This window comes from Eptesicus fuscus, chromosome 6 (genome assembly GCF_027574615.1).
Source record: "Eptesicus fuscus isolate TK198812 chromosome 6, DD_ASM_mEF_20220401, whole genome shotgun sequence".
Lineage (NCBI taxonomy): Eukaryota > Metazoa > Chordata > Mammalia > Chiroptera > Vespertilionidae > Eptesicus > Eptesicus fuscus.
Genome location: NC_072478.1, coordinates 2,914,964 through 2,937,177, shown reverse-complemented (window position 1 = coordinate 2,937,177; position 22,214 = coordinate 2,914,964). Strand labels below are relative to the sequence as shown.

At 47.0% G+C, this 22,214-nt stretch overlaps 1 protein-coding gene across 1 annotated transcript in view; it reads right to left on the bottom strand.

The window, feature by feature from the left end:
- Window positions 1–22,214, bottom strand: part of USP53 (ubiquitin specific peptidase 53) — a 51,335-nt gene that overhangs the window by 26,577 nt on the left and 2,544 nt on the right. Inside the window, exons 2-8 of the mRNA XM_028130233.2 lie at window positions 10,686–11,348; window positions 8,204–8,296; window positions 5,960–6,094; window positions 3,891–4,004; window positions 3,732–3,814; window positions 1,213–1,318; window positions 483–629 (exon numbers count right to left, since the gene is read on the bottom strand). Coding sequence (XP_027986034.2) covers window positions 483–629; window positions 1,213–1,318; window positions 3,732–3,814; window positions 3,891–4,004; window positions 5,960–6,094; window positions 8,204–8,296; window positions 10,686–10,829 — 822 coding nt within the window. The 5' untranslated portion in view covers window positions 10,830–11,348. The remainder of the gene's footprint in view (window positions 1–482; window positions 630–1,212; window positions 1,319–3,731; window positions 3,815–3,890; window positions 4,005–5,959; window positions 6,095–8,203; window positions 8,297–10,685; window positions 11,349–22,214) is intronic.

Sequence of the window (22,214 nt, the reverse complement as noted above, 5' to 3'; positions counted from 1 at the left end):
AGGAGGCATTACAGGAAGGCCCTGACTTTAGCCCAGTAATACAGTGTCTCCAATAGAACTGACACGTTACATCTACAGACTCAAAATATGAAATAATCACCCATTTTCTGATAGTTCTTGATTGAATCACATATTCGAACATACATTAAACTTGTGTCACTCTTTAAAAGTTAATTGTAACATCAACCAATTCAAAATAGTTAACTAAGATGGTAAAAGCATGTAAGGGAACAGTTCATATTTACACTTATGATCACATCACCATCACTCTAGAGTGATAAGAGACGCAGCAGGAGACAGAAGCGAGAGCTGCTCCCGGCCTGGGCTCGGAGGAAGCCCAGTTAGCCTGACTGGGTCAGCTCCAGGAGAGTTCCATCTGAACCTCCCTCCTCAGAAAGAGAACTTGGTTGTGAAAAACCGGCCGGTGAAAGTGTGTCCGGGAGTGCAAAACTAGAAGGAGGAGAATGAAAGAGCGGAGATACCCCGGGAAGAGAGAGATGGGTTGCCAGACTCCGAACCACGTCGCTGGTCAGGTCCGAGTGCTCGGAGTCCCAGACCAGGCCGATGGTGACGATCTCCGGGCAGTTCATCAGGACACGGCGGATCTTTATTTTCTGGCCACAGTTACTCTAAAGAAAAACACAAAAGGCAAGTTTAGGAATTACTGAAACAGATATACCACAGGTGGCGCCTGTGGCATGATGCAGTAACACTCTTAACATATATTGCAAATTTATTTCTTTAGCATATTAAAATAAACTTCTAACAAACTATTTCTCTTAATTATTGATTAAACAGGAAGTTTATTTTAAATCAAAGTGCTTTCTTCAGTATTTTTGTAAATATGTTAAAACAAGAATTCAGCCTAAAAAAATCAGAAATAGAACCCCTGAAATGATTAATAATAGTACATCAGAAAAGCATGATACCATTTGGAAAAAAAAAAGAAGAAATTAATTTTGTCTTTAGTGAAATGATAGATTTCTGAACCTTAAAAAAAAACTGACATATGCTACCTTAAATCCTTCCAAAGTCAAGTGTTTAAAGAACTAGTGCTGAGATAAATAGCTCGCATGGTATAGCTACCTAAAATAACATTGCAAAAACAAATTCTTAAAAATAATTCCATAGACAATCTACTTGACATAATAACTTCTGGGTGTCTCCTTTAAGCGCACACAGAAGCCACTGACAATCCAAAACTGTGCTTACGGGGCACTTCCGATAGTCATCCGTCGTATTCGCTGCTTGCAACAATTCCGCAAACATTTCGGGCTTCACACGCTCATGCCTGTCCGTCATTCTTCCAACTTCGTTGCTACAAAAGAAAGAAGCAGTCCCAAATCTGGCCTATGTATGAAATTACGTATGAAAAATACTAAGTTATCAATATATGCAGGATCACTTTTTCTGTCTTAAAACATAATTTTGTGTAAAAACAAATTAACCATAAATTTCCATAAAGTGAAAACCATGAAATTTGGCAGGTATGTGATAAAAAAATCAGGTCAAGAATGGAATAGCACAAAAATTATAGCACTGTTTGGAACCACATGAACGAGGTAAGATGCTCTGTCTAAAGGTAGTTGTAAGTCAAATATTTGTTTTACATTATGACTTAAATTATGACATCAATTACTGAGGGGCGTGAGTACAGACTTGGACCTAACAGACTGTGGGCAGGCTCCCTCTCTGGCCCCAGGCTCCCAGGAGCAGTTACATTTCCAGCCGAGAGCAGGCTGCCATCACGGGGAAGGCCAGCCAGAGCCACTATGTCGGCGGCCGCGCCTCCAGCTCCCATCGGGCGAGCTCGCCATTTCATCGGAGCCTGCAGGTGACTGCCATTTTTATTCGGCCTCCGCTGGAGTCAACCTTTTACATACACCTATCAAGTATCTTTAGGCAAGTATTTAAACATTTCCAAAGAGACTGCAATGCAGCTCAAACCCCTTACTAGTTTCCATTCCAGACGCCCTGGCTCTATTTAATGTAAGTGTCCCAGGGCTGGACATAGTTGACGGTGCAGCGGAAAAAGCACACAATATTCAGTCACAGCTCAAGCACCCTCCTCCTAACGCACTCCACCCGTGGACAGAGAGCACTAATCAGACCCGGCTGACGGGGAGTGGACAACCAAATACTGAATGAAATGGAACCCACCTGGCTTTCAGTCTTACTTGGTCTATGTATCAGATCAACCTTATTAAACCTATTTCTGCATCAATGAAACGGTGTTATTAAGGTTAAAGTAACAATTTATGTAAAGCCTGGAACATAGTAAGCATTCAATAATTAATATTCAATCCTCAATACCCACAAAAAGAGACTATCAGAATTCATAGTCTGGGCTCTTGAGATCTGGGGCGTGGGCCAGGGCGCACGGACGGAGGGCTAGTTTGTGTGGCCTCAGCGCCTGCAGGGACGCCTGTACACAGGAGCTCAAAGCGCAGGCTTACCGCTCTCCTTAGCGCAGGCTCTCCCGTTCCAAACCACCCTACTCTTCACACATGGAGAACAAAACGAGCCGCAAATGACTGAAGTTCAGGGAATGTTTCTTTAAACTGACGTTCCCCCAACTGTCCGTACAAGAAAGATGCTAAACACACCCACATAACCCAGCTGTTATTACCCACCAGTGTTTAAGAAGTGCTGAGCTACTCCCACAAGAGGAGGAAGTCTAACCATGGAGTGGGTGAGGAGGAGCACCTGCCTCACTCTGCAGGCGGAAACACTGCGGCCGTAACCAGCTGACGGATCCGACTGAGGATCATCGACCACCTGTGGCTCCTGCACTACAACACCTGCAAGCACCGGTGACCTTAGTCAGTGTGCACACAGCAAATAGTATTCCCGCCACTGCCTGCTGGGAGTGTTCAGGTGATGGCTGTTGTGGGAAGTCTGGGGATACTTCTGGGTCCCTAACTAGTACTGTTTCTGGAGCAGACAGAGGGGAGCAGGCAGGCAAGCCAGGCAAAGTCCTATTCCAGGTGATGGTGAGGCCTGAAGGCCGCAGACCTAGCGGAGGGTTGTGTTCACTGTTTTCTTTCTTTCCTGCTTCCCCGTTTCCATCACCACGGAGGCACACGGCCACTACAAAGTCACACCTGCCCAAGTTAGGGAGTCAGCTGCAGCTTCCATCACCATGGAGGCACACGCGGGGCTGACAGCGGACACGGCCACTACAAAGTCACACCTGCCCAAGTTAGGGAGTCAGGTGCAGCTCCCTGACCACTCGCTTGTCATTTTTTAAAAAATACTTTTTTTTTAGAGAAAGAAAGGAGGAGAGAGAGAGAGAAACATCGGTGTGAAAGCAGAACAGTGAGCAGCTGCCTCCTGCACGCCCACCATGGGGAATCGAGCCCACACATGTGCCCTGACCAGGAATCAAACCAGCAACCTCTCAGCGCATGGGACAACGCCCAACCACTGAGCCACACCGGCCAGAGCTGCCTGTCATTTCCAACCTTCCTGCCCAGTTCCAAAGACGTGCTCTCGATGTGAACAGGCGTGAATTTTGACTCATGTTTTGCACATTTCACTAAGTGGTAGATGCATCTGGCTAACTCAGAAATATCCAACTGAGACAGACACCACTCAGTACCTCTGATGGTCGCAGCCTGAGTCCCAGACAGAGAGCAGATACTCACGGATGCTGTGGGCTTACAAAGTAAATGCTCGCTGTGCTTCGCTGTGCTATTAAATCTTTGGTGAAGGTGCTTTCCGGTTCTTACCACAGGGCTGTCGTCGAAATGTACCGCACGAATTCTGTGAAAGGCAGAGGGTCTGATGAGGCCCCACAGCTACGACACACGCACTGCGGCAGAAACAGACGCTTAATGCACGGCTCGTGGAACACAAACGGCATCTAAGGAGCGAGGTGGGCGCCTCACCTGCTCGTACAGCGTCATGGCGAACTTCTGGTGCGCGACGCAGCACTTGGAGATGCACATGTCCGCGTCCCGGCTGGGCACGATGTGGAAGTGGATCCGCTCCAAGATATTTTCCTGGTTTAAAAGCAGCAGACCCATTAGTGGTGAATCTGGCAGAGACTTCAAAATACAGCCCTTTATATCCTCACAAGCGTAAGCCTTTACGGTTTCCCGGGGCTAGATCTAGGCGTTCCCTACTCAGTGCCAGCTTTCCTGCCCAATGACACCTCGAATGCTGGTCAACTGTTCACCCCTGTGGAGTCAGCTTAAAACAAATCGAATAAAAGAAACATCCACTTCACAAATTTAACAAAAGATACGTAATGTGTGGTTTTAATAAAGATTTTAAAAATCAAGTTATGGTAGCTGACATCTAGGACTTAATACCAGAAAACAGTTTCCTATGTTTCCTGTTAATTAAACACAATCCTACATGGCTCACGTGGACAGTCCACGTGACTTACATCCACGGTGGCGTGCAATGAGAACACCTGCACTCTCAACACGCAAGGGGCGTGCTCCCCACAGGCTCAGGGGACAGCTCAGGTCTAATACACATCACCACGGGCATTTACTCCAACAAATTACCCTCTTTTATCAAAGCGTAAATAATGGATCCTTTCAACCACCTTGAAAACAGTTATCAAGCCTGGACTGCTAGATTCTCCATGAACGGTCGCATCCTGTGTTAGTGCATTTCAGCGAAGTGAACTATAGTTTCAGTATTGTGCTCCATATATTTACGTTTAGAGCAATGGATCGATTAAGATGAGAATTGTAAAAGCCTATTTCATGATGCGTGTGCTGTTCTGGACGTTTAGTCAACATGGCAAGTGTGCTGAGCAGTCCCCCCGTCAAGGAGCTGTCGCCCTGTCCAAGGAGCAGAGAAGATGCTCGCTGACGACAATGACAGAAACCCGGAGCACTGAGGCCGCACCTGGACAACTGAATACATCAGAGACGTTGTGAGTATTTCGGGGCCTGAGCAAAGGCTGTGAAAGGCAACTGTGATCACTCACTCGCAGGGACAGTCAGGGACGCAGAGCGAGGCCTGCAGTTCAACGGAAGGGCCTTACGTGTCAGGAGAGTCTGGATTCGAGTCACAGAAATATTAGGAGAGCAAGCAATAGACTGAAGAAAATGATATTAACCAGGGCCATTAAAAAAAAAAAAGACTGTAAGGCCTTTATTGGTTTGGCTCAGTGGATAGAGCGTCAGCCTGCAGACGGAAGGGTCCCGGGTTCAATTCCAGCCAAGGGCACAAGCCCAGGTTGTGGGCTCAATCCCCAGAAGGGGGTCATGCAGGAGGCAGCCAATCAACGATTCTCTTTCATCACTGATGTTTCTACCTCTCTCTCTCTCTCCCCTTCCTCTCTGAAATCAATAAAAATATATTTAAAAAATCAGACTGTAAGGGGCCAGGCTGCAAGGCCACAGGAAGGAGGCTTCACTGGAGCCTGAGGCAGGAAGGGGGACAGGAGAACGTAAGCCAAGGAGAACCTCACGGGGCTCTGAGGAAGCACGGGGGGACTTGCTAGCTGGGTACCAGGTAGGAAAGAAACGGTGCGTCTTACATACAGGCAGCCTCTCTCTCACTGAAACACCGAGGAAGGTGCAGAAGGTCCGTGACGGACCATGGAACGCTCTGCTCATCCACATGGCGAAGTCCCAGGGCCTCCCTCCGCCGGGCCTCTCGACCTGCCATGGGGTGCGTGCCAGCCCTGCTGCTCAAGAGCTGCCCGAGTCACTGCCCACTAGACGGGCTCGCAGGCTATGCGCACCTGCAGGCCCAGGGGGGCGGGGCGCCGGCTTAAGTGATGTCTTTAATTGAATGAACCTTTTTGCTCTAATAAATACATTTTAAATACCCTAGTAGCCTAACAGTACAACCTGGAGCAGCACAAAGGGCAAAACCAGAGGTCCCCAGAGCCCCGAACTGAGCTGCGGAGGCGCTCTGACCGTGTCCCTGTCTGTGAATCGGCTCTTTAGGGGACGCGAGCTCCCGCAGAAGGAGGCTCCCAAGTCCTTACAAAGCACTCGGCAGCGTCGTCCATGAGGCCCAGCTGGAACCGCTGCTCGTCCCGGAAGCTCTCGGCCAGGGCACGCCGCACGTTGTCCGACGGGAGGGCCTTTTCCCGGCTGTGTTGAAACTGAGCAAACATGGTCTGCGAATCCACAAGCACATGCGTGAGCTCAATGCCAACAACTGCAGAAACACGTCCATATTTCACTCCCACACGGTGACCCAAAACTCTACCCTCGGAAACCAACGCTAAACAGTCTTTTGCCCTGAAATTCCACAGAAAAGCCCTGTGCGGAGATGGTAGCCCCAGCCTCTCAGTTGAGCGTCGGCATGCAGAACCAGCCAACCTGCTCGGACCCAGCCTGGATGCTCCTGGTTGCGTGTGCCTGAGTGAGGCCCGCGTTACACGGCTCCCCGGCTGATTCTGACCAGGTCTCAGGAAGTTTTGTGATAAGTTGCTTTGAATCAAAAGTGTACTACAGGAATTGAAATTATGTTAACCAAGAATAAACATCTAATCACATGAAAAATAGCAGGAACTCGATAGTGTTAAAATGTGTTAATAACCTGGATGGTGTGGCTCAGTGGTTGAGCATCGACCTATGAACCAGAAGCTCATAGTTCGATGCCCGGTGAAGGGCACATCCCTGGGTTGGGGCTTGATCCCCAATGGGGGGTGTGCAAGAGGCAGCCGATCAGTGATTCTTTCTCATCACTGATGTTTCTCTCTCCCTCTCCCTTCCTCTCTCTAAAATCGATTTTTTTTTAAAGTGTTGATAAAATCTTAGATTCCTGGACGGGATTTCAATGGCACAAATGAGTTGCTTAATCTATACGGACTCCCTGCCTCTGCCTTGTATCTCTTCTCTTTATGCTCATCCCTGCAGCCAAGTCCAGTCCAAGCAGCATCCAGTTAAAACAAACGGCGTCACCCTCTATGCCAAGGAGCCCAACACCTGGCATCACGCAGGAGAAAAGCCGAGGTCCTCTCAGAGGCCGGGAAGGCCCTCCGTGCCCTGCCCTCCTGTGCGTTACTGACACTCCGTGATGAAGCACCCGGCTGTGACTAACAGTCGGCCTCACTTAGGGCACAAATCTGAACTTGGTGGGGACAGCTCAGCCCTGCTCTGGTGGAGGCCTGTGGCACCGCCTGGCGCTGGGAATGGACTCATCGCCTCACTGATGCCGGGCAGCTGCTAGTGCTGCCCACTGCCGGGCTGTGGTGCCAGCCTGGCCTCCTCCTGGGACCGCAGCCACTCCGAGAATGACCACTCGCCAGACAGAGCCAGTGGGAGCCCTGGCACCTTCTCCAGGCACCACATCCTATGTCCTGGATGCAGCCCACACGGAGGACTCCGCAGGCAGGTTGTGATCACTGCTCCCCACACCGGAGCTCCCCGGGCACCCGCGCCCACACAGCGGCTGCAGCCAGGTCTCCAGGACCTGGTCATGCTCACGGCCCCTCAGGGCCCTGCCCGCCTGAACATCCAGGCCACTGTCACCCTTTCAGGTCATAATGTAAATGCCACTCTCCCAGCGAGGGCTTCCTGCTGCTCCACTCCATTCCCCTTCCTGGTCCATTTCCCTCATTTGCATCACTACTGCCTGACATACTCCCCGTAGTGCTGCTTCACTTCCCCTCCCCAGGACAGACGCTCCCTGAGAGCAGGCTGTATCACTTCTGTTCACTGCTGCTTCCCTGGCAACCAGAATTTAGTAGCAGTTCAAAAAACAGGCTAAAACTAATAATTTCAGCCCTAACCAGTTTGGCTCAGTGGCTAGAGCGTCAGCCTGTGAACTCAAGGGTCCCAGGTTCGATTCCGGTCAAGGGCATGTACCTTGGTTGCGGGCACATCCCCAGTGGGGGGTGTGCAGGAGGCAGCTGATGGATGTTTCTCTCTCATCGATGTTTCTAACTCTCTATCCCTCTCCCTTCCTCTCTGTAAAAAATCAATAAAATATGTATTTTTTTAAAAACTAATAATTTCAAAATAATGTAAAAGGTAATGTTCCCAACAATTTCATACCATGTAGAATATTAATTTAACTGTCCTTGTATAGAAGTGAAAAATGAAAACATAAACCCAAATAAGTCATACTTTAAGAATTCATCTTCAAAATTATAAATCACTTGACAATGAACTTTAATTACAAATGAGCTAATCAAATATGGCAAATAAGTCAAACAAACTGTCAAGTAAAATTAAAAATTTGGAGAGCCAATTGGAAGTTGTCAGAGCTATAAAGTTACCTTCAGCGCACAGAATATGCAGGCCTCTCCCTGGCAGACGTGCCCCGTCAGGGCCCGCAAGCTTCTCCGGAAGATGTCCAGCTGCCACAGCACCTGCGGCAGGAGACGGGGGGAGACCGTGAGACTCTCGGCGAGGAGAGGCGGACAAGTCTTAGAAACTGCAGACCATGACGGCACAACATCAGACACACACCCCTAGACAGCACCAGCAGGAACCAGCGATGCCAACCGGCGCCCAGGGGAGCCCGTGAGCAGCGCGGAGCAGGCGAGCGGAGGCCTCAGGTAAGGACTCTGAGAGGACACACACGTTACTGCGGGGACTTGGCAGAGACACAACAGAGGAAGTGATCGTAATACTTGGAATGAACTGGAATTCAGAGAGGAAATACAACTGGACTTGAGACCAGGGGCAGCACACGGGTCAGTGTGGGGTGAGCGAGAAGACAGGGCGAGCAGCGGCCTGCGTGCTCACCCCACACTGAGGGCAAGGCTCCTGGCTGGCAACGGGGGTGCAGCCCGGTAGAAGAGGAGTTAGAAATAACCCCGATACTTTTGCTACAACTATCCAGTCATCATTTGCTACTAAAAGACAGACAGACAGACAGAGAGAGAGAGAGAGAGACTGTACTTGTTTAAATAAATCAGTCCGGTACTTAAAGTTGGTCTGAAAAACCTGACATCTCTACTGTGGGGATGCTGTGCTGCCTCACCCTCACAGAGCTCCTGTAAGGATCCAACACTCAGTTATAACCTTCAAAGTGGGAGAGCAGTGCCAGGCCTAGCTGGCAGGCAACGAGTGCCAACTGCTCCCTGCCGCCATCATTACTGCCACAACCACCTGTGTATCGTTACGTGCAGCCTCCACAGGAGGGGACAGGACAATCTGAAGACATAATGGTCAGTTTCCCAATTTAATTAAAATTATAAATCAGTTCTCAGCAAACCGCATACAAGAAACATGAAGAGGACGATGCGGAAACACACCACCACCACCATGGCCGCCCAGGGACAGAGGGACAGGTAAGACGACAGCTTCTCATCAGAAACAACACGAGCCAAAGAAAAGGAGTGAGAGTGTCACAGAACTGAAGAGAAAACGGGCAACTCGGACGCCTTTAAGGGGTGAAAGCATCTTTCACAAACAAAATGAAGTTGATTTTTTCCCCAGACACACAAAAACTCAAGAACTCATGGCCGATAGCCTGGACCACGAGAAATGCCGAGAGGTGCCAGCAGACGCCACGCTGGGCCTGCACACAAGATGCCAGCACCAGCGAGGCAACTGCGTAGGACGTGCAGAGAATCTTCATGGGCAAGGTCATGGATGCTCATTTAAAAAGTGCATTCCTATAGGAACACTCCTGCATTTTCTTTACCTTGTGCGCGTCCTTGCTCCGATGTCTGAGCAGTCCAGACAGGCTCATTTAACTAAGGGGTTAACTAACCAGTACTTGTCTTTCTACTCTGAGCTGTCAGGGGGAAAAAGTAGCATTGGAAAATATGTGAAAAGTAGTTTACTTTCAATAAATTCTTCTAAGGTATATTCTGGGGTCAACAGAGTAACAGCCCAGCATTCTAAGTGCTCCTCAGTAGTGGTCGGAAGAACAAAGGAACCTACAAAAGCTGGGACTGGTGAACAGAAACCGAACCACACATAAGGACATTTATCTAAGACAGAAAAGTGGGCTAATACATACTTGTTAATTACAAGAATTGCAACAAGGACGGAAGCAAAATGGACCAACCTCCAATTTAACAAAAACAGTGGAGTCCCAATCATGCATCCACAGAGGTGGGCTAAGGCACAGTGGGGGGTGAGGAAGTTGGAGTACTGCGATTAAAAACCCCAGCTCATCTCAACACAAATGGCTCGTTTCCTTTTATGCTGTCTATGGGAATTCTACTGGATTTCCTTTTAAAAAAGTATGTGGATGTGTGTGCGTGTAGGGGGCACAGGAGGAAATTAGCTGATTCAAAAACTATTTTATGTATTTGAGAAAAATACTCTTAATTTACCAAGTAATCATTATAAATCAAAATATATTTTTATATCATAGTAATATACGATCCTGCTGAAAAAAGTAATTTCTTTTGATATAATAACCAAAGTGCCTAGTAGCCCACATATTGTTGCCACCATTAAAAGGGATAAAAGGTCACTGCAGTCAAGAATAACTTTATTCTTGCCCTGGCCAGTTTGGCTCACTGGATAGAGCGTCGGCCTGCAGACTGAAGGGTCCCGGGTTCAATTCCAGTCAAGGGCACATGCCCAGGCTGTGGGCTCAATCCCCAGTAGCAGGAGGCAGCCAATCAGTGATTCCCTCTCATCACTGATGTTTCCATCTTTCTCTCCCTCTCCCTTCCTCTCTGAAATCAATAAAAATGTATTTAAAAAAATAACTTTATTCTTAATGCACAAGTTAAAGCACCACCAGACGAAGCCTTTCCTGAAAAGCACGCCTGCGCTTTGGAGCGGGCTCACCTGCACGGCGCTGTTGAGGAAGCAGCTGTTCTGGCCCGGCGCGTTGAGCAGGCCCTTGGTGGGCGCCAGCGACAGCATGCTCCCCGGCTGGTACGCCTTCCCCAGGTTGCCGCCCGGCTTCCGCAGGAACTTCACCCACGCCATGTTCAAGCGGCTCTGTGGGCATTAAAGCTGAGAACGGGAAGCTCGTGTGATGTTTTGATGAAACGGGTGCTATCTTGACGTGTCCACTGAAATGTACTGCAGTCTATGACAATACCATGAGCGTCCGCACCCATAGCTTTCCTGCTGCCGAATACTGTGAGGACTTTGTCAACTGAAACAGGGCACATGAACGTTAAGTTCTGAAAACGAAAAAAGAAGGCTATTTTGAACAAGGCCTTAAAGATTTTTATGTGTTACATTTAAAAGAGATTTGTATAGCTTAAGATGCAAAAGGTATTTTCTTAAACTGCTAAAAATAATGTTGATGAACAAATTTTCTTTAAAGTTCAAGCCATTGGTCTTGATGGTTTGAAAACGATGTAGCGTTGGCATCTGGCACGATTCCTTTGGTTGTTTTCCTTACGGCCTTTTAATAAGAAAGAAGGCTCTCTCTTTCCCAGGTGAAGTTATCAAAGGTGACTGACTCCATATTGCATATCCATGTGACCGCAAAGCACTCTACAACAAAGAAAAAGAGTTTGCATAAACGTAAAGGCTAATCAAGAAAGCCCCTACTTTGCTATGTGAACACAAATAGTGAATACATATTTGAAATGTTGACTATATAATCATAAAAAGATTAAAACCAATGTTCTAAAATATGAAAATGAAAACATAGTTTACCATTAAAAATTGTTTAAATATCAATGTGAAATCAAACCCTATAGAAAACAGACTGTTGCCTGTGGGAGGGGAGAGGGGACATGAGCAAAACGGTGAAGGGATTAAAAGGTACAAACTTCCAGGTCTAAAATAAATAAGTCCTGGAGGGAACGAATAGCACAGGGAATCTACTCAGTAACATCGTAATAATCTATTCAGTGCCCGATGGTCACTAGATTTAACATGATCACTTGTATGAGAGAGAAATGTCAGATTACTATGTTGTACACCTGAAACTAATATAATATTGTGTCAATTATAATAAAAAAATAAAATAGTTTTGCACATTGACAATAAGTGAGAGAGATTATTTGGTCCTACTTGTTCAGGTGATAAAATTTGCACAATACCCAGCATAAGGCATTTTTGTAGGTGTTACCATGCTACATCACTTTAAAACTAATGAAACTAAGTATAAAAACAAGAATTTTCAGCTCTTAATGTAAATCAAAAAGCTTACACTTCCTAAACACTGTGTGTGTTCAAACAGTGGAATATTATTCAGCCATGAAAAGGAATGAAGGACTGACGGCTGAACGACATGGAGGAACACTGAAAGCACTGTGCTGAGTGAAAGAAGCCAGTCACCACAGACCACATGGCGCATGATTCCATTCATTCAAAACGTCCAGAACACAGCAATCTAGACAGAGACAGCATGTTGGTGGTTGCCTAGATAGGAAAGTGAGGGCTGTGGCAGGGGGGCAAGGAGCGATGGTTCAAGGAGCTGAAGGGTACGGTGGTTCTTTCTGATGTGATGAAAATGTCCTACAACTGTAACGTACTAAAATCCACTTTAAATGAGCGAATTGTATGGTATACAAATTATCCTATACTAGGGGCCCAGTGCACGAAATTCGTGCACTGGGGGGGGGGGTCCCCTCAGCCCAGCCTGCTCCCTCTCACATACTGGAAGCCCTCAGGGGATGTTCTACTGATGGCTTAGGCCCGCTCCCTTTGTGGGAGACAACCAGGCTGATCAGGGAAAGGCACTAGCCCCATCACCCCGCTGCTGCAGCCACTGCCAGTCACCGCAGCCACCAAGGTGTTTTCATCAACACGGACTCCGGTCCCTTCACCATGAAAAAATGGCAAGTTTCTTTAGGCATTTTCAAGATGTATCTTTCATAGGATATGCATTTCTTTCTTTTTTTTTTTAATCCTCACCTGAGGATATGTTTCCATTGATTTTTAGAGAATGTGGAACAGAAAGGGAAAGACAGAGAGAAACATCAAAGTGAGAGGAACACTTTGACTGGTTGCCTCCTGCATGAGCCCTGACCTGGCCAGGGAGGAGCCTGCAACTTAGGTACATGCCCTTGATCAAATCTAACCCGGATCCTGCGGTTGGCAAACCTAGGCATTATCCACTGAGCCAAACCGCCTAGGGCAGGATATGACATTTCTTAGCCCTCCAGCAGCGGACATTCATTTTTTTCTCCAGGAGTGTGGTGGAAAAACCCTAGATAACCTTTTGGATTCTTATACCCAAGTTACTAAGAATATTACCAGTGGCATACAGGGAGCTTAGCCAATGAGTGATCAGAAAAGGTGTTTCCTCTGTTGTTCACACCTATCTCCTCTGATCTCCGACTCCGCCCCTGCCAAGGCCTAAAGCCTCTGGCTCTGGGCAGGGGACCCCCAACTGACTCCAATTGCCTGGCTCCACACCGGGCCAAGGCTGCAAGCCTCTGGCCGAGGCTCGGGCCCTGGACAGGGGACCCCCAGCTGGCTCCGATCGCCCAGCTCCGGGGAAACCCAAGCCTCCCTCCTGCTCTCCGTGGTCGCAGCCATCTTGGTTGGGTTTATTTGCATATTCGCTCCCGATTGGCTTGTGGGCGTGGCTTGTTGATGTAGCAGAGGTGCGGTCAATTTGCATATTACTCTTTTATTAGATAGGATAATAAAAGGCTAATATGCAAATCGACAGAACGGCAGAATGACCGGTCGTTATGATGCACACTGACCACCAGGTGCAGATGCTCAACACAGGAGCTGCCCTCTGGTGGTCAGTGTGCTCCCACAGAGGGAGCACCGCTCGGCCAGAAGCCGGGCTCACAGCTGGCGAGCACAGCAGTGGTGGTGGGAGCCTCTCCCGCCTCCAAGGCAGTGCTAAGGATCAGCGAGCCCAGCTTCTGGCTGAGTGGGACCGGGCCTAACACAGCAGTCGGACATCCCCCAATGGGTCCTGGACTGCAAGAGGGCACAGGCTGGGCTGAGGGGACACACCGCACCCCCAGTGGACGAATGTCATGCACCAGGCCTCTAGTATTTCAATAAAAGCCACTTTTTACAGAAAGAAAAGACCACACGGCGAGCTGGCGTTTGCTCTCCTTGGAAAAGCCTGCTTCCGAGGGTTTGGCTCTGGGAGCTTAGGATTCGATTCAGGAGGATTCCCAGCCCAGCGACTGGTAAGGTGGTCTCTGCACCTGAACGAACAGCACCATGGCTTCTCCAGACCCCTGCTTCCTCCCGCAAGCCTGGCACTCGGCTCTGTCCCAGACGGAGGTGCCCGTGTCCCACCACATAACACTCCCGCCTCTGACTGAGGATATTGTCTGTGTCATCGTAGTGCCTCGCTGGAGGAGTGAGTGTGCCCCGAGTGACTCCACTGGGAGAAAACTACTGGGAGCTGGTTATTATGTGTTCAGAGATCATAATAATCTGGCCACTCAGTGTATTGTTGACTAATAAAAAAATGTAACCATACTATATACCCTTGTGGCTATAGTGTACTAACTACCTGGCAACAACTAATAAAATATAAAACAAGGCCTGGATGGTGTGGCTCAGTGGTGGAGCATCAACCTATAAACCAGGAGGTCACAGTTCAATTCCTGATCAGGGCACATGCCCAGGTTGTGGGTTCAATCCCCGGTGTGGGGTGTACAGAAGGCAGCTGATCAGTGATTCCCTTTCATCACTGATGTTTCTATCTCTCTCTCCTTCTCTCCCTTCCTCTCTGAAATCAATAAATATATATATATATATATATATATATCCATCACACGTCAATATTTAATAAAAAACAATATTGACAATATATGCTCCTAAAATAAAAGTACTTTATTGAGCTATATTAGGTAGGTGTAGTGAATAAGGAAAGAAACAAAATCAACATCCATAAATAGAGACTTAATATAACTGTTTTTAGTGACTAGGGCAAAATGCAGAAATGTAACATGACCCCACTTTGATAATATGTGGGGAAGTATATATGCTTTCTTTGATCCTCTGAGCAGGGAGCAGTGTGTGTGTGTCTAACTGAAATAGGGGTGGACAGCCAAACTAGAGGATAAACATGGAAAACACCTGCATGAAGAAAAACTATAGCATGTATATTCATCACATGTATGCATCACATGAGTTAGGAGTGTATGTATACGCAAATATACAATTAAAACAAAAACGATATATGTGGAAAGATTATAGTAAGGAAGATATTAAGTGAAGAATAGATGTCCTTTGATATACAAAACCGTTGTCACTGTATATGGAGGAACAGGAGAAGACTGTGTTAGAAAATTTATAAAACAAAATTAAAAAATAAGAATACATAAGAATAAGGAAATACTCTACCACCACCAACAAAAACAGCGGACTTAAAGTAATTTTCTATGTCCTGCACTTTTTGCTCTGTCTTTGTGAAAACAGAGGACTGTGCTGTGACTTCCCCTACATGCGCATTTCCACGAGTGACCTAAGACGAGCCTGCATGTGCACCCTGAAGACGCAACACGAGCACTGACAACCTCTGAGACACAGCCCCCAAAGAGAGGGTGCCGCGGCAGGCACCCCGGGCATGCTCTGCGGGCGCAGCCCCAGCCTGAGCTCCAGCTTGGCCTCCCTTCTTCCCCTTCTCAGCCGGTGACTTCATCCTCCAGGTGCTCAGAACAAACATCTTGGCATCACCTCTTACTCCTCTTTCTTACTGAGTGAAACCTCCATCAACAAGCCCTCTGCCATCAGTGTTCCCACCTGAGAAGACCGAGGCACGAAGGGTCCAGGACGAGTCCCCACACGCAGGCAGCGGAGACAGGGCCGTACTGGGCTGACGGGGGTGCGTGCTCTCGGGCCTGCAGAGCAGTACACACAGGAGGGCACACCTGCAAGGATCCACAGCCTGCTCACCTGGAAACGGGCGGGGCCACCACGACAGGGCAAGAGTGCGTTACGCAGGCTGAGAAGCTCAGAAGCCAAAGTGTAGTGTCTGGTGGGTTCCTGACGGGCCCCTGACACGCACGGAATCCACGCTCTGACTCAGGATTCCCAGCTGTTTATTCCACCCCAAAGGCTCCAGCCACACAGCACACCTCTCAACCACAGAATCATTAAAGGCACGGCAGTTGCTACCATCACAATCTCTGTAAAAGGCTGAGAGTTACTGTAGGAATCATAAACCATGGATAAGAGACCTAATAAATACCCAAAACATAGTAGGCATTCAGTAAATGCAAGCATTACCAGTATAATGACAGCAACACACAATCTTTGATGTGATTTTTAACAACACAAACAAACGAATAAAGGAAAAGCTGTACTACATGGTATTTTATATCCCACTTTGCCATCTTTCTCCATTTCCTTAAGCTGCTGTATCACTCTTGACCATGGCCTTTGTCCAGATTTAGTGGGGTCAGATGAACTGTATAATATAATAAAGTATCAATTTCTAAATTTTAAAATTTGTTAATAAGTCATTTTTAGTAGAAAATAAGCAATTTCATTTATAGAGCTCTATATTACACTATGAAAACTTAACATGTGAAAAATTCTAATTTACAAAAAAACGGGAATGCTTCATTTCAAGTGGAATCACCACATTGTTTCAAACTTTCATTTGCAAACTGGACTAGAGAAGGAGAACTGAATTAAACCAGTAGAAAGCAACACACCAGAAATACTCGGGCAGCTACTCAAACAATCACGTAAGCAACGGAGAAGATTTAACCTTTTGCACTCGGATGTCGAGATTAAAATTACTCTTTGAATGTATCAATAATTTCAAATATAAAAAAATCCAAATAAATAAGTTTGTATGAAAAGAAACCCCAGTTTTTTATTCTACTGCCACGCTTTGTAAAATCTGGGGTATTTAAAAAATTAAATCCCGAGTAGAATAAAGGAATCGAGAAAAAAGCAAGCGAGTGCAAAGGGTTAATTTAGAAAAATTCAATCAATGTGGTCCTCTCATCTGCAGGGGTGGATGCCTGAAACCATGGATAGTATCAAACCATACACACACACACACACACACACACACACACATATATGTATATATATATATATATATATATATATATATATATATATATATATATATATGCATATATAACACCGTTTTTTTCTATACACACATACCTATGATAAAGTTTTATTTATAAACTGGGCACAGTAGGAGACAACTAATAATAAAATAGAAAAACTATATGCTCAGCTGGTATTGCTCAGTGGTTGAACATCGACCCATGAACCAAGAGTTCAATTCCCAGTCAGGGCACAGGCCTGGGTGGGGAGCTCAATCCTCAGAGAGGGGCAGTAAAAGGCAGCCAATCAATGATTCTCTCACATCATTGATATTTCTATCTCTCTCTCCCTTCTTTTCTGAAATCAATATATTTTTTATTTTTTTAATTTAAATCTTTATTGTTGAGAGTATTACAGAAGTCCCTCTTTTCCCCCATAATCCTCCTCTGCCCAGTTCCTGCCCTGCCCCAGACCATCACCACCCTATTGTGTGTGTCCTTAGGTAATGCATGTATGCACATGAGGTCTTTAATCTTTTCCCACTTCTCCTCCCCATCCACCCACCTTCCCTCTGATATTCGTCATTCTGTTCCATGTTTCCATGCCTCTGATTCTATTTTATGCATCAGTTTATTTTGTTGATTAGATTTATTGTTCATTTTTATTTTTGTTGATAGATATGTATGTATTGCCATTTTATTGTTCATATTTTCTCCTCCTCCTCCTCCTCTTCTTAAAGAATACCCTTCAGCATTTCATGTAATACTGGTTTGGTGGGGATGAACTCCTTTCTTTTTCTTGTCTGTGAAGCTATTTATCTGACCTTCAATTCTAAGTAAGAGCTTTGCTGGGTAGAGTAATCTTGGTTGTAGGTTCTTCCTATTCATCCCTTTGAATATTTCTTGCCACTCCCTTCTGGCCTGCAAAGTTTCTGTTGAGACATCAGCTGAAACTCATATGGGCACTCCCTTGTAGGTAACTAACTGCTTTTCTCTTGCTCCTTTTAAGGTTCTGTGTTTAACCCTGGGCATTTTAATTATGACTAGGGGCCCAGTGCACGAATTCGGAAGGAACTGGGAAGAAAATGTGGGCCTTGAGGCTGCAGTGGGCAAAGGGGTGCCCCTGCCTGGCCCCTCCAACCGTGGCCCCCAGTCCCATCTGCCAGCAACCCCGCTCCCACCGCCGCTGCTCCCACATGCTGACGGCGCAGAGTGATTGGGGCCGGTGCCATCAGTGGGTGCGAGCAGCAGCTGGTGGCCCGATTGCGCCTAAGGAGCAGGGGGAGGTGGAGAAGTGCTCAGGGATGGTTGGGGCCGGCAGCCTCCGCTCCCACCCGCTGATGGTGCCAAGTGATTGGGACCAGCGCCAGGTGCTGGCAGCAGGTGTGAGCGGAGGCTGCCGGCCCTGATCGCCCCTCAGGAGCAGGGGAAGGTGGAGAAATCCTGAGAAGCTATTGGGGCCAGGCATCGGCAGTGGGGGCAAGCAGTGGCTCTGGCACTGGTAGCGGGTGTGAGCAGGGCTGGTGCCCGCAACAGGTGCGAACGCTGGGTGGGACTGCGGCGTACGGGAGCAAATAATTTTCAGTAACCACCAGAGGCTTGCCCTGATGACAGCGACCGGCGCCCCACCTTGGTCTGGCGTCCCGCTCACATGCTCCACCATCCTGCCATGGCCGACATCATAGCGACTGATTGTTCAGTTGTTCCACCATTCTGTCTATTTGTATATTAGCTTTTAATTATATAGGATATGTCTGGTGTGGGCCTCTTTGGGTTTCTCTTGTTTGGGACTCTGTGCTTCTTGGACTTATAAGTCTATTTCTTTCACCAGGTAGGGGAAGTTTTCTGTCACTATTTCTTCAAATAGGTTTTCAATGTCTTGCTCTCTCTTCTGCTTCTGGCACCCCCATGATGCGAATGTTGGTGCACTCGAAGTTGTCCCAGAGAGTGCTGACACTATCTTCCTATTTTGGGATTCCTTTTCTTTTTACGCTTCTCCTTGGGTGTTTTTTACTTCCTCAAATTCCAAATCTTAGATTCTCAGAATCCTCTACTCTACTGTTGAATCCCTGTTAATTATTCTTTATTTCAGCTAGTGTATTCTTAATTTCTGATTTTTTTTTTGTCTTTGACATTCTCACTAAAACCCCTGAAAGTCTCACTAAGTACCGTGAAGATCTCGTTAAGAACCTTGAGTAACCTTATAACCATGGTTTTAAACTCTGTATCCACTAGCTTGCTTGCTTCCAGTTCTTTCATTTGTGACATGTTTCTTTGTCTTCACATTGTGGCTGTTTCCCTGTGTTTGTTTCTATGTATTAGATAGATCTGCTATGTCTCCTAGAAATGGTAGAGTGGCCTTGTGTAGTAGGTGTCCTGTAGGGCCCTCAGCCTCCCCAGTCACCTGAGCTGGGCACTAGGTGCACCCCTGTGTGGGCTGTGTGCACAGTCTTGTTGTACTTGAGCCTTGATTGCTGTTGGCATCACTGGGAGAAACTGACCTCCAGGCCAATTGGCTGTGAGGACCAGCTGCGACTACAGTGGGGGAGCTGCTATGCAGGAGACTCCCCAATGGAGCAGGACTTGCTTCAGTGGGGCTCTGGTGCTCACTAAGTCTTCTCCTTGAGTGTGTCGTTTGTGGATGTAGAGTTATAATTTGGTGTCGTCTGAAGCTGCCCACCAGGTGCACTGGCTCTGGGGCCTCCCAGGAGGTGCAAAGTCAGCCACTGCCTGGGGCCACCTGGCAGAAGCTACAGAGAGATCTGCAGATGGATGCTATTTGTATTGGGCTAGGAACTGCCCAGGTGAGGCAAGACAGGCTGGTGCTAGTGCTGGGTCTTTGGCCTTCCATTGATAGGTTTGGGGCATGCTGACTCCAGCTGCTGCTTGTTTAAGATATTTTAGCAAAGTCTGAAACCTGAGCAAGGACTGGCCATTCATATGGAAAAGCAGCTACAAACAGCTTGGGTGGGGCTGAAAATTGGATGGGGCAGAGGTCTCAGGGAATCACCAGGATGGAGCGAACAGTGTGGGCCACGCTGATGGAAACTCAGATATGGCTGCCAGTAGTCAGCTCTGTGATGTGGGAGGTCCCAGCACAGGAACAATGACCCCTGCAAGCATGCCTGTCTGGGAGAAAGCCGCCCAGCATTCTTGCTGCAATGCCAGACAGTCCAGTTCCTTCCCATATGTCCCTGGATTCCCCCAAAGCTGCCTCCTGGTGCTGGAGCTCAGAGGAATCGGGATCATGTAAGTTCATGCACTGGCCCTTTAAGAGGAACACCTGGGTCTCCAGCAGCCTCCATGTCACTCAGCCACAATCCCTGCTCACTTTTACAGCCTGAAGTTACGGGGACTTCTCTTCCCAGCTCTGGAACCCTGGGCTGGGGGCCTGGTGTGCTGCTGGGATCCCTCGCTTCTCACGGGAGGCCTTGGAGATATCACCTTCCGATGAAAGAAACACCACACATGGGTGTTGGACCAGCCTGTTCCATGCCTCTGCCCCTCCTACCAGTCTCAATGCACTTTCTTCTTTACTTCTCTAGTTGTAGGACTTCTATTCAGACAGATTTCAGGTAGTTCTAAAAATGGTTGTTCTGTATTTTAGTTGTAATTTTGATGTGGTTGTGGGAGGCAGCAAGTACTGTTGTTTACCCACACCACCATCTTGGTTCTCTCAATAAAAATATATTATTTTTAGCCCTAGCCAGTTTGGCTCAGTGGATAGAGCGTCGGCCTGAAGACTGAAGGGTCCCGGGTTTGATTCTGGGCAGGGGCACATGCCCAGGTTGCGGGCTCGATCCCCAGTAGGGGGCGTGCAGGAGGCAGCCAATCAATGATTCTCTCTCATCACTGATGTTTCTATCGCTCTCTCCCTCTCCCCTCCTTTCTGAAATCAATAAAAATATTAAAATATATATAATTATTTTTAAAAAATAGAAAAACTATATACTATTCTGTAAATGTGTCTCACTGCTCTCCACCAAACCAGCACAAATTCTATTCCTTCTTCACAATTTCACAGATAGAAGAGTCCCTCCCTACCACAGACCTTGGCAGCCTCAGCAGCAGATTTCTTTCTTTCTTTACTAAGTTGTGAAAATTCACCTTTCACTTAAAGGAAGCACTTTCTGACTTCTCTTTGGCACGTCTGAATCATCCATGGCTACTCTTGTGCTTTGGGGGCCATTATTGAGGAAAATGAGGGTGACGTGAACACAAGCACTGTGTTCTGAGACAGTGGGTGTGATACCCCAGACAGCTTGACTAACGGCAGGGGCATTCTCAGAGCGGAGATGCTGAGCAAGAGGCTGAGTCACCTTGGGACAGCAATGGACAGTGCGAGATGTCGTCACGCTACTAAGTATGGTGCACGATTCAAACTTAGGAACTGGTTATTTCTGGAATTTCTATTTAGTATTTTAGCCCGCAGTTGAGTGCATGTACCTGAAACGGGGAGAGCTAAATCACAGATAAGGGGACTGCTGCCTGTAAAACTTTTCAGAAAAATAACCACAAACGTTCCTACTGACCATTTAAATTCATAAATAACATGAAGATCCAGCCGGCCATAAAAAAGGAGTGACCAAATGTTACCTTGACATTGGGTCACCTGGTCTGTGCTGAGAATGCTCCCCATGCCCGCAGTCCCGTCCCCTGGGGGGCCCATCCAGCACTCTCCTGACATTTTACATGACAGTACCTGTCATCATCTTCAGATGCCCTTAATTATCTGTCTTCCCTGTAGGATACGTATAAACCCTCAACAAAAGAATGTGCCAAGTGCAGCGAGTGGTGCTTAATGCAAGGATGAGGTGCTCTACTGTCCTTTGCTGGATCAGAACACACTTCCAGGCGGGTGTGGTCCCTGGGAGTTGAAAAGGGAATGGGAAGAGAGGAGAAGCGGCATCTCCTGAAGGCAAGAGAATGAGAAAAAAGACTATTTTATCTTTAGGATCTCAGTGCAGTTGGGGGAGGACTGGCAAGAACCAGAGAGGAGGCTCAGAAAAGGAAGAATCACATATCTAACCACAGTAACACTGTTGTACTGGCTTTTGAATCCCTAGCGCCTATCATACAACTTACAGGTCAATAAATGTTTATTGAACAAATTTGCTAACTTGGCAAAGCACAAAAGGTAAATATAAAAGTTCCAAATTCCAAAGGAAAAGTATTTCTTCAAACTGCTTTCTGCAGGTCGATATTTGCAAAATAGAAAGCTAATGTAATGATTTCCAAAAAATTAAATAAAAAATACCATGACAATGCAGGTAACTGATTTTGTTCATCGAAACGGCTAAGATATTCAAATATGGTTTATGTTGCATAACATTTTATTTTCTGATAAATTACAAATATGAACATACGATATAACTTTTCTGAAGTGACTCATGTAAAACTAAAATTGTTCAACCGG